Source organism: Cololabis saira, chromosome 11 (genome assembly GCF_033807715.1).
Source record: "Cololabis saira isolate AMF1-May2022 chromosome 11, fColSai1.1, whole genome shotgun sequence".
Taxonomy (NCBI): domain Eukaryota; kingdom Metazoa; phylum Chordata; class Actinopteri; order Beloniformes; family Belonidae; genus Cololabis; species Cololabis saira.
Window position 1 is genome coordinate 7,634,685 of NC_084597.1, and position 13,481 is coordinate 7,648,165.

Genomic DNA, 13,481 nt, shown 5'->3' on the forward strand with positions numbered 1-13,481 from the left:
CGGGCAGGAGTTCCACGCATGCGCGGCCAGCGGTCAGCCGCAGCGGGGCTACGTCTCCTAGCAACGCGGGTCCGTCGCCAAGGGCGACGGGCGGTGTTCCCTCCACGTCAGCCCTCCCTCAGCTGAGAGCGCGCTCCCGCGCATCCCGGCGCGTCCCCGCGCCTTGGTTCAGGGTTCACGGCAGATGCTCGGAGTTCGGAGTTGGACCGCAGCACCCAGAGGTGCCGGTCGGGATGAACTAGTCAGCCGGGGCGGTGTTCACTAAACCATGGACGTGCTGGAGTACCTGGAGGAGGCGGCCCGCGGGCTGGCCGACCTGGCCATGTTCCCCTGCTTTGACGTGGCGCACTACGTGGTGTCCGTCATGGCTCTGCGCGAGCAGCCAGGTGAGTCTCTGCACAGGTGAGACTGGACCGGGCTAGGGTTGAAATACGGAATTTTTACGTAATTGGGAATTAAAAGTTACGTTCCGTATTGAACCAATACAGACACATATTATGCTCTTATAATAAGAATAATGAATAAATAAGACTTATTTATTCATGTCATAATCAGAGGTGGGTAGAGTAGCCAAAAATTGTACTCAAGTAAAAGTACTGTTACTTCAGAATATTATGACTCAAGTAGAAGTAAAAAGTAGTCATCCAAATAATTACTTGAGTAAAAGTAAAAAAATACTTGGTGAAAAAACTACTCAAGTACTGAATAACTGTTGAGTAACGTCTGATTCATTTTTTTAACATAACCATTCAAACAGACAAAAGTACAAAATAATCATCTTCAGGCAAATTAAATCAATAAAATAAATTAAAATTAATAAAAAATAGCTTAAATTAAAATAATCTTAAAGTAAATTCAAGTACTTTAATAAATAATACAATAATAACAGAATAAAAAAATAAATTAAGCACAAGTAGCACAAAATTTCAAGCCTTTGTACTTTTCTTTTTTAACCAGCAGAACTAGAACAAACATGAACTCATAGAAACTATGTGTGTGTTTGAGTCTGTGTAAATGACAAAACATGCAAAAACAAACATTTTTCCCAAAGAATCACTCAGTGATGTCATGAGATTGATCCGTACGCGGATAGAAGGGATAAAAGAAAAGTAACAGCTCAACGTAGCCTAATGTAGCGGAGTAAGAGGAACAGTTTCTTCTTCACAAATCTACTCAAGTAAAAGTAAAAAGTATAGTGATTCAAAACTACTCCTAAAAGTACAAGATTTCCCAAAACTTACTCAAGTAAATGTAACGGAGTAAATGTAACTCGTTACTACCCACCTCTGGATAGCTCTGAAAACAGAAAGTGAAAAGATGCTAAGGAAACCGGCAAAACCAATTTAAGTTGTCATTTTATCTCATGCATGTGTGCATTCTTCTTTCTTTGCTTATTGTGTTTCTATATATGTGTCCATTACCTTTGCTTTGAATAATATCTTGTATGCTTTTATTGAATTTGCTAGTTTAAGGTCATTATCTAATGAGTTCCACAGTTTTACTCCGGTTTTATTGAAATAAATTAACTTTTACACTATATACACCATATATTACACCATACTTTTACACAAACGTAGCATAGGAGGCTGTTTCAGTTGCTAGTAAGGTTGGCTAACTGTACAGTCATGCAAGTTCAATGCTATTAAAGCACTTTAAACTTGAAATCAAAGCATTTTGTTTTTTTTCGCATAAAATATATATATTTCTATGCAGTTTAGAAGTTTTGGGGATGTCCCTTTTTTGGCGTGTGTGCTGCTGAAATCGGGGGGGCCCTTATTTCTATTTCTGAAAGGTATCAACCCTAGACCAGGGAACCAGTGCATGTGCTGGATCACTTTCACTTTCTACGGAAAAGAGCAAAAAAATGTGATAGTTTGTGACACTTCTCTTAAATTCTGGGGGGAAATACCCAACAGTCTCTATAGACATTATGTTTTATAATATAAAACTCATATAATGCATTTTATGCTTTATATGTTATATAGCACTATACAGCAGACTAGATTTATCTTGTGGATATTACGAAACGTTGTCCTTTTGTACGAGGAGTTTTGTACTTATAATAAAAAAAGTATAAATATATAAGCAAGGCAAGGCAAGTTTATTTATATAGCACAATTCAACACAAGGTAATTCAAAGTGCTTTACATTGACATTAAAAGCGGCAAGACACAATTAGACAGTAAATAACAAATAAGATTGAATACAATTTTATAAATAAGAAAAGAAGTAAAATAATAAAAAGCACAAGCTGTTAAAAATAAGGGCAGTATAGTAGTATATAATAAAAACTAATTTTCTTTTGAGATCAATAAAGTATCTATCTATCTATCTATCTATCTATCTATCTATCTATCTATCTATCTATCTATCTATCTATCTATCTATCTATCTATCTATCTATTAAGGATGGGCGGTATGGACTAAAAAATGTATCACGATAATTTCTGCCATTTATCCTGATAACGACAAAAAAAAATACTAATACAAAAATGTCATCAACGTGAATTTATCTTTCTTTCTTTCTTTCTTTCTTTCTTTCTTTCTTTCTTTCTTTCTTTCTTTCTTTCTTTCTTTCTTTCTTTCTTTCTTTCTTTCTTTCTTTCTTTCTTTCTTTCTTTCTTTCTTTCTTTCAGGCTCATATCTTTCTTTCTTTCTTTCTTTCTCTTAGGCACATTTCTTTCTTTCTTTCTTTCTTTCTTTCTTTCTCTTAGGCACATTTCTTTCTTTCTTTCTCTTAGGCACATTTCTTTCTTTCTTTCTCTTAGGCACATTTCTTTCTTTCTTTCTTTCTTTCTTTCTTTCTTTCTTTCTTTCTTTCTTTCTTTCTTTCTTTCTTTCTTTCTTTCTTTCTTTCTGGCTCATTTCCTTCCTTCCTTCCTTCCATATATATATATGTATATATATGTATATATATGTATATATATATATATATATATATATATATATATATATATATATATATGTATATATATATATATATATATGTATATATATATGTATGTATGTATATTTATATACATAATTAGTAGTTTTAGATCTAAGGGTACAATAGATCCAGTCACATTCGACTGATTCATCGTCTAAACCGGTTTGAAAGTTGCAAACATTTCTGCTAAAGTGCTGCGTGTCACTCATGCGGGTTGTCTTGAACTTGACACTAATTAAACTGTCGCTGAGTTTAGTTTTCTGATGGCATCATAGGAATCTGCTGTTTCTGGTTCCTGATGTTATCTGTGTTCGCAGCTTAAGGGGTTAAGGGGAAGAAATAAAAGGTAATAAGCAGCTCTGTAACAGGTAAAAGTTCCTCTTTCAAGGTCAGAAGTACAAAGGTGCGCTGTTACTACAGATTGTTATGTAAGATTGGGCAGTTTTCAGTTGGGTTTGTTGTCTTTCTGTGAAACTGCTGTTTAGTGATTGCGTCAGCTTGCTAACGGCTGGCAGATCTCAGATAAAGAACGCCCTCCTCCTAATTCATGTGTTCACTCTGCTGCTTTGACAAGTTTGAGGTCTTCATATCTCGTCTCTCTTAAAGGGCCAGTTCAGTGAATCATACATGATTAATAGCTTTTGCTTCTCACCAGATTGGTCGAGACTGTTAGTGAGATGGATCTTATTTAAAAAGGATTGATGCTGTTCAACCATGATCTTTCTGGATTTTCTTTTTTACTTTGCGTGTGTTATTTAATTCTTCGAGAACAGACGTCATCAGTTTGCAGATGAGATTTGTTGCAGAGGTCCAAAACAGTAAAATAGTCATTATTGTATGATGACTACTAGGGATGGGCGGTATGGACTAAAAAATGTTCTTTCTTTCTTTCTTTCTGGCTCATTTCTTTCTTTCTTTCTTTCTTTCTTTCTTTCTTTCTTTCTTTCTTTCTTTCTTTCTTTCTTTCTTTCTTTCTTTCTTTCTTTCTTTCTTTCTTTCTTTCTTTCTTTCTCATTTCCTCAATTTACCGTTTTTACTGCGACATGACAAATTCTTACCGTGGGGAATTTTTTTGGCGGTTTATCGTGAACGGTAAAATATCGCCCATTCCTAATGACTACTGCTAATTATAATTATATAATTATATAATAATTATCACCACACACTAATTATAAGTGTGGTGACTATAGTCTTTGATATCAGCTGTATCGATATGTTTTTGAGAGTGTGTTGGGTTTTATCACTTTTTTTGCAACCAAGAAAGAGAAAACGGTCACCTTAACTTAGAAATTAACTTTTGAGAAAAGAACCTCAAAAAATAAATAAATATAGTACTCATGTTAATTAGGCCTGTGTTGAAAAAATCGATTCTCCGATTTTAAATCGATTCTCATATTAATTCCTAAAAATATATATATTTTTTTCATCACTAAATTACAACTTTTGGTACTTTTTTGTTTATGCCCAAAAAAGGAATATTTTGTTGGACAGGAGAATAACTGGTGCCATGTTTTTGCCTTTAAATATGTTTAAAGGTATGAAAACATTAAAGTTTTCAGTTATAATTGCATACATTATAATTGTCTTTCTTTGCTTTATATACTGTCTTGGGGTTACATTTGCATAAATGTTAAAAAACAAATTCTCATAGATGGGGAAAAAATAAAAGCGATTTCTTTCGTCCTCTGTTTCCTCCCTGGATCTGTTTGATAATTCTGACCCACGATGTTTCTGAAAGCAGTTCTATCAGCATTCTGGGAGCTGATTGGTCCTTACACCATCATTATCTGCCAATACTTGCTGTTTAATCTCAATATAATACTAGTATTAATATGTTGCATAACTAGACAGTCATATAATTCATGCAACAGCTGAAAAAACAGTTTTATTAACAGTAACCCAAATCAATATCGGATCGAATCGGATCGTGATAATCGATTCTGAATCTTAAGAATCGGAATCGAATCGATTCTTGATATTTGAATCGATCCCCAGCCCTAATGTTAATACAAGTATGTTATATGCGAACCCCATTTAGACAAAATTTCTCAAAAATACAATAAAAACGGATATTTGTTGGACCATTAACAGACACAAGTGTCCACTATCAGTATTTACAATAACAGTATTTTGTATTTTGAAGTTTTAAAGTGGCACAACCTTTTTAATTTTTAGATTAGAGGATCCGTCTGTAGGTCCGGAGGTTAATTCTCACTCCAGTTGTTCATGTGTGACACAGCACCTAAAAGTACGTCACATAGAAGAAACCCTGCAGAAGCGCCATCGCTCATATTAGCATCGTGCACCGGTCATGAATGCTCCCATCAGGACCCGGGAGGTCAGCGATGACTGCAGAAGTACAATCCCAGACCTCATTCTGCATCTTTTACAATAATCTGACTCCATAAACCCTAAATGTGTGGTTTATCTGTCTTGCGTGCAGCCGGTTTGTTCTGTACCGGCAGGAGTGGCTGTGAATAGGAAGGGTACCAGGACCACAACTAGGCCTGTGTTGAAAAAATCGATTTTCCGATTCTAAATCGATTCTCATATTCATTCCTAAAAATCGATTCTTATGTCTAAAGATGGATTTATTTTATTTATTTATTTTTTTCATCATTTTCGCCAGGTGAACTTTAATCCCAGTAGTCGGACACACAGTTTGTAATGACACTTCTGAAAAATGCAGGTGCTTCATGGCAATATGTGTGCGTGGTGACAGAATAAATTAGATAAGCTAAAATGATTTGTTTACTGCATGAACTGTTGCAATTTCTTTCTTTTTTTGCACTTTAAATGGATATTGAAAGGCCTGTTTGAGTTATTTATTTCTTAGTTATTTCACATTAATTATTGTGAAATTATTATTTCACTAGTTATTTTAAAGTCATATAATTCAGGCAACAGCTCAAAACACATTTTAAATAACACTAAGCCAAATCAATATCGAATCGGATCGAATCATGATAATCGATTCTGAATATTAAGAATCGGAATCGAATCGATTCTTGACATTTGAATCGATCCCCAGCCCTAACCACAACCTTGCTATCTGACTACCAAATTACTAAAATTTGTTTTCAATGACAAAACAAAAGGATATGAGGCCTAACTTTGGACTAGGAGAAACCCTTTCTTACCCATCTCCTCTTTTTAAACTGAAAAACAATTAAACACATAGGGCCTGATTTACTAAAGGTTTGCGTGCGTAAAAACGTGTGCAAACTTGACATCACCCGCAAACAATGTGCAAGCTGATCTACTAACAGCGTGCAAAGAAGACTGCGTCTCTCAAATGAGCAAAATAGCACACGCTATTCATTTAGTACTTTTGCCCTGATGAATAATCAATATGGGGCGTACCCGGCAGAAAGCGCTAAATACTGGGAGGGGAAAATGTAAATATGTTAATTTACCACACGCAATGAGATTTACCAAGCCTTAAAGTAATTGCGGGGATTGTGATTGCGTCTGTATTTAATACGTTGGAAAGGAAGGTGCTAATCTGCCCAGCGTTACGCACCGATGGCTGCTGTTATTGTGGCAAGGAGGCGACATCGCCAAAATCAAAGAATACGCAGAGAGAGAGTCTTTATTCTGCTGCATGCTATTTTAGAAATGGTTGCACAAGTTTTATTAAAGGCCACTTTTTCTTTAGTTCTTCACCTTATATCTTGCCACCTTCTTTTAACCTCATCTGCCGTTCTTTTTGTCTTACCAACTGCATTTATTCTATCGCAGATTTTCTCCCATATTGCGTTTCTTTTGGTAATGTTTAAATTTCTTTGCTGTAGTTCATGAATGTGTTTATTTGCCTCTTCCACTAATATCTCTAACTCCAACTCGTCAAATTTTCATTTTGCGCTTGCGACTATCCTGCTTTCCATCCAGACTCTCCATGGCGCAAACCGTAAGACACGCAACACCTCATTTAAATACTGCGGTTTGCACCTGTTATCAATTGCGCAAGCATTCTTAGTTGATCACCCGCAAAACACACAACAACAGCACATGCAAACTTTTTCAGTGCACATGCAATTTAGTACTCTTTATTTAGGATCTTAGTAAATCAGGCCCAAAGTGAACTAACTTTACATACAGTTGAACTCTGTGGCAGCTCGGGCCAAAGCGCAGGCGCTAATCTGTGTTACGTCACCGAGGAGGTGTTTGTGGGGACAGGTGGACTTTATGTCCGACCGGTTAGTCCCCACATGCACTCGGAGTCACAAAACCCACGCCGCTCATTGTAGTCCCGCCGCCGCCAGGCTATTTTTGAAGTTGCCCCGCAAAGCATTCGAGCCGCGGCGACCTTTTAACCCATTGTCCTGTACTCGGGGCATGTGGCTGTAGTTAAGCAGCTCGAGGGATTCACACGAGGTAAAAATATGATATGCAGAAGCTCCAACAGATGTTGACGGACTTTGAAGAAGGATCGTGTTGTGACAGCGAGCAACAGGCCTCATCACAGATAACAGAAGAACAACAGTTCCTCTTTCTTTTCCCAGAAAGGAAATATATGCTATAAACCATCCAACCGTCCCTTAAGTGCCGTCTTTCCCGTGTTAAAGCGTCTTAGCAGAAGAAAAATCATGTTTCGGGTTTCAAAAAGGAAAATAAAACCCATTCGTTTGTTGGGAAACATTGTGGAGGATCTTGTTGGTTTCATGTGGAGCTATTTTAAACACGGCTGCAAACAGGAAGCTGGTGGTTATTTGTCAGTCTGACTGACATGAAGTCCCTTGTTTGCCGTCGGGGGTTTCAGTCTGTAATCACGTGTCTGCAGAGCAAAGACGACGAGAAGAGCGACACAGGCGAAGACGTTAGCTCAGGACCGGTTTTAGTGCATGAAAGTGAATTAACAAGTACAAGGAAGTCGTGTCTGCAGGCGTGGATGAAGTTTTAGTTCATGTGGCGCAGCGATACTTAAAGGAGCATGTATGGGCTCAAATTAATGCCATAAGTATTTTGTATCTGTAAATGTACTAAACTTTGTACTTGTAGAAATATTTTGTGCGTGTGAAAAAAATATTTGTACTTGCAAAAAATATTTGTACTTGTAAAAATATTTTTTGCGTGTGAAAAAAATATTTGTATTTGTAGAAATATTTTTTGTGTGTGCAAAAAATATTTGTACTTGCAAAACATATTTGTACTTCTAGATACAAAGCTACAAACTTTTTTTACAAAGGTACAGACTTTTTTTTTACAAAAGCTACAAACTTTTTTTCAAAAGCTACAAACTTTTGATGAGGGGGGATATATATTGTTTTTCGGCACTACCTTGTTCTCTATAGCTGATATAACATGAATTACTCCTATGTGGGACCAATAAAGTTCTTATTTTCGCCGTCTGAGAAAATTAAATATATTATATTTGGTGCCTAACTGTTTCCCAAGTATATTAGTGCGTGTGTGAATGAATAAATGAGACGTAAAACGTAAATTTCTTTGTAGAGAGGTGCTTTATGAAAATAAGTCCATTTACTTGTATTAGTTTGCAGCCCAGTCTTGAACATCCAATATGGCGGCGACGTCAGTAGATGCAATGTGCTGATTGGCTCTCCAGAAACGCTTTGAAACCCGTGCCAAAGATCGCTGATTGGCTCTTAGTTTTGGCACGTCAAAACACTGCCATAACTCGTAGTTGTAAAAAAAGTTTGTAGCCTTTGAAAAAAAGTTTGTAGCTTTGTAAAAACAATTTTTTGCTTTGTAAAAAGTTTGTAGCTTTGTATCTACAAGTACAAATATGTTTTGCAAGTGCAAATATTTTTTCCACACGCACAAAATATTTCTACAAGTACAAATATTTTTTGCAAGTGCAAATATTTTTTCCACACGCACAAAATATTTCTACAAGTACAAAGTTTATTTACAGATACAAAATACTTATGGCATTAATTTGAGCCCATAAGCATGAGGCTCCTTTTAAGAAATGAGACTCTCTAGCGCCACCCTTCACCACGACGGCCGTCGGGGGTACTGCAGCCAACAGTGAAGCCGGCACGGGAGAACGGGGAGAACGTGCATGCAGCGTCATGTGACGTCACATCCGAGACCGAATTGCAGCACATTTTGCAGCACACAGCCTGTTCAAGGCAAAGGACAGATACACTAGAGGGCTCATTCTTTTGGGTTTGGAACGCTTCATCTGACATTATTACTAGAAAAATTAAAACGTATACGAATCTTTTTCATAAATCCTGCCTCAATCCTGCCTCATGCTCCTTTAACTGTTTTTGGTCATGTGGACCACTTAACTCCCCCCCTTCCCTTTGTGTCCATTTGTAAAGATGCTGGATGGAGCGTTTGCATGTAAATGGACACTAAAAATACTAATGGAAACGGTGTCGCCAGTCATTTACGGTGACTTATTGATACTGACAACAGTGCTTTCTCAAAAGGAAGCAGCTTTAGTTTTTGAGGGGGTTGATGACGAAAGACATGAGATCCTTTTCTGTCTGGAAAGAACAAGAGCAAGGAGATGAAAACATGGCTCAGCCTCAGCTGCAGTGTATTTGACTTGTAAATGTGTCCCTCAGATGCAAAAACTAGAAGCAGATCGGGTAAAGATCAATCCTATGTTGAAACTGCATGTTATTTCAGAGTTTCTGGGATCGTTTGCAGTCTGGTGTCTCTTGAACGAATAACAAAGCAGCAGTGTTTTAAAAAAACACTTCTGTTCACTGTAGAGGTAAATAAGTAAGTTTAATCAGCTTAACCCATCATCCTTATGGCTTCTTCTTATTTAATTGTGGCAACACTTCTCAACCAAATATATAAAAGGTCCATTATTCTCTGAGTTCACAGAGACTTTAATGTCTCACAATAACAGCTGAGATGTCATAAGACGCCACATTCTTGTACAGAAACATCAGTACATTGCTTTGTAGGTTTTAATCAAATTAAATGTGATTTAACCCCATTTCCAAAAATAATCTATCTGAAAAAACATAGTAAACCTGATGTTGGCTCTTTAAGAGTGTGCCGATAACAAATGTTGAGGCTTTTGTCTCCATGTGATTTTAACTATTTGTCTTGAAAGAAACAGATATACCTTTAATGATAATATAAAGCATAAGTTTAGGTTTTTATACGGCAAAACATAAATATTTGTCCCTGTCTTTACTCATGAAAAGCTGCATCTTTGGGATATATTATAAATATATAAATATAACTTCACAAGATGCTCAATATTCCTCATTGTAACACAGGGAGAAGATGCTCTTCCTGTTAGAGTTCTAATAAATTATATTCTCATAATATTACGACTTTATTCTCGTAATATTACGACTTTATTCTCATAAATTACGACTTTATTCTCATAAATTACGACTTTATTCTCATAAATTACGACTTTATTCTCATAATATTACGACTTTATTCTCGCAAAATTATTACTTTATTTTCGTAATATTACGACTTTATTCTCATAATATCACGACTTTATTCTCATAATATTACGACTTTATTCTCATAAATTACAACTTTATTCTCATAATATTACGACTTTATTCTCGTAATATTACGACTTTATTCTCATAATATCACGACTTTATTCTCATAATATTACGACTTTATTCTCATAATATCACGACTTTATTCTCATAATATTACGACTTTATTCTCATAAATTACGACTTTATTCTCATAATATTACGACTTTATTCTCATAAATTACGACTTTATTCTCGTAATATTACGACTTTATTCTCATAAATTATGACTTTATTCTCGTAATATTACGACTTTATTCTCATAATATAACGACTTTATTCTCATAATATTACGACTTTATTCTCATAAATTACGACTTTATTCTCATAAATTACGACTTTATTCTCATAATATTACGACTTTATTCTCGCAACATTATGACTTTATTTTCGTAATTTTAGGACTTTATTCTCATAATATTATGACTTTATTCTCGTGATTATCGGCACACTTTATTTATTTCTTTATTTTATTTGTGTTTACCTATTTAATATGACCTCCCACATGAGCTGCTGCCTTTAAGTTCTGATCCAGTTGTGTTTCTGTGACATTTGAAGTTGATCTATCTGTACGAAACTGTCCTTTTAAGTTAAAACTACTTAGGTTTGCCGTTACAGACCCCGTCCACACCGAAGGACATTTGTGAGACTTCTCCAAGTTTTAAAGTTGCTATTAGTTCTGGTATTGATGCTCTGGGTTGTGACATTAGTGAGTCACATTATTATTGTCCCCAAAGAAGGTTTACACTCTTTAACATCACAAAAGATTGATTATTTGAAGTAATTCCTTTCTTATTTGTACTTGTGAGCAGCCGTTAACGGCTGCGAGAGGAAAGTTATGAACTGATCTTTGCAGACGTTGTCCAGAAGAGTCTGCAGACGAGGAAGCGTGAGCTATAAATTGTACCTTTCCCTCTCCAGGAGTCCGTAATCGGTCTGTAATCCTCAGATTACCACTTTGGTCCTGACTGCAGTCCAGCAGTGACTCAGGGCCGGGTTAACCTGAGGTTAAATGTTAAATGTATGCATGAAGTGTACCCGGGTTTGCAGGATTAAGTCCGTCTGAGACGGACGACTCCGTCTTGAGAAGGTAGTTTGTAGGGGTGTAACGGTACACAAAAATCTCGGTTCGGTATGTACCTCGGTTTGGGGGTCACGGTTCGGTTCATTTTCGGTACAGTAAGAAAACAAAATGCAAAATATAAACGTGCTAGTTGTTTATTACACACACACAAAATAACATTGGCTGTACGTGTGCCGGCGCTAGGACCCCGCGGCGCGGACGCCTGGTGCGTCACATGCAAACACACGTACCTGCAGAAACATTTCTTTATATCATGTTGTCTGTCGCCCGCGATATTTTTTCTTTTTTTGGCCGGCGCCATAGTTGGCTGGCTACAAACTCTATACATCCCATAATGTGTAATAATATGCCCGTGCTCTCAGCAGCGGTACTCGCATCGTTAAGGCTGATTTATGGTGCCGCGTTACACCAACGCAGATCCTACGGCGTAGGGTACGCAGCGAGCGGCCGTACCGTGCACGTCGCTGTGTACCCTACGGTGCAGGATCTGCGTTGATTTAACGCCGAACCATAATTCAGGCTTTACTAGGCAACGAAGCAGGTTGACTCACGTTGCAGAAAAGCGCTGCAGAGGCGCTCATAAACGTAAATGATCATTGATTTTTTTTTTAGGTTTTTTTTAAACAATGGTAGGGGAAACACTGGACTTGTCACAATTATGTGCTTAGCTCTTTAGTTCTTCATTAGTTAGTGCTTTTTTCTTTAATCTTAATACTTTCTCGGTGTGACCGCGAATGCCTATGTGCAGCTGCAGCAGCGCTCTGCTCCACAACGTGCGGTCCTCTACTTAATATGTCCGTGTGGAAACTCGTTCGGCACGCCTCCGTTCCGAACCGAACACGCTATACCGAACGGTTCAATACAAATACATGTACCGTTACACCCCTAGTAGTTTGTTATAAAGTTAAAGGAGCATGAGGCTCCTTTTAAGAAATGAGACTCTCTAGCGCCACCCTTCACCACGACGGCCGTTGGGGGTACTGCAGCCAACTGTGAAGCCGGCACGGGAGAACGGGGAGAACGTGCATGCAGCGTCATGTGACGTCACATCCGCAGGACAGCGCGGGAAATTCCGGTCACAATTGCAGCACATTTTGCAGCACACAGCCTGTTCAAGGCAACGGAGAGATACACTAAAGGGCTCATTCGTTTTGGTTTGGAACGCTTCATCTGAGATTATTACTAGAAAAATTAAAACGTATATGAATTTTCTTCATAAATCCTGCCTCATGCTCCTTTAAGTGAGGAAATCAGAACCTGTAAAAGCACTGAACAGTTGACTCATGAGGGTCATTTCATTGTTTGTACTTTGAACTTTAAGCACCAGAGCAAATACTGCAGCCCTCCTTTCTTCCTGTAGCATAAACAAGTTAATATGTACAGGTTTAATAAGACTGGGTGGTGCAGGCAGGACTAGTGGGTAAACAAAGAGATCTTTCGAGCTAGGGTTGTCATCTTTCAGAAATAAAAATAAGGGATGCCCCGATTTCAGCAGCGCAGACGCCAAAAGAAGGGACATCCCCAAAACTTCTAAACTGCATAGAAATATATATATTTTATGCGAAAAAAACAAAATGCTTTGATTTCAAGTTTAAAGTGCTTTAATAGCATTGAACTTGCAAGACTGTACAGACAGACAACCATACTAGTAACTGAAATAGCCTCCTATGCTACGTTTGTGTAAAAGTATGGTGTAATATATGGTGTATATAGTGTAAAAGTTAATTTATTTCAATAATTCAACTGAATAGGTGAAACTAATATATTACATAGTCTCATTACAGGCAAAGCAATATATGTTAAACCTTTATTTGTTATAATTTTGATGATTGAGTTTATTGATTTCATAAAATATTCTAATTTTTTTAGATTTTTTGGGGGGGTTTTCATAAACTGTGAGCCATAATCAGCAAAACTATAACAAATAAAGGTTTGAAATATCTCACTTTGAATGTAGTGGGAAATAATATATTTG

General features: G+C 37.0%; 1 protein-coding gene across 1 annotated transcript in view; it reads left to right on the top strand.

Moving 5' to 3' along the window:
* Positions 1 to 201: 201 nt before the first annotated feature.
* The window catches only part of tmem38b (transmembrane protein 38B), a 21,078-nt gene continuing 7,798 nt past the window's right edge, over positions 202 to 13,481 (top strand). Inside the window, exon 1 of the mRNA XM_061733253.1 lies at positions 202 to 386. Coding sequence (XP_061589237.1) covers positions 269 to 386 — 118 coding nt within the window. The 5' untranslated portion in view covers positions 202 to 268. The remainder of the gene's footprint in view (positions 387 to 13,481) is intronic.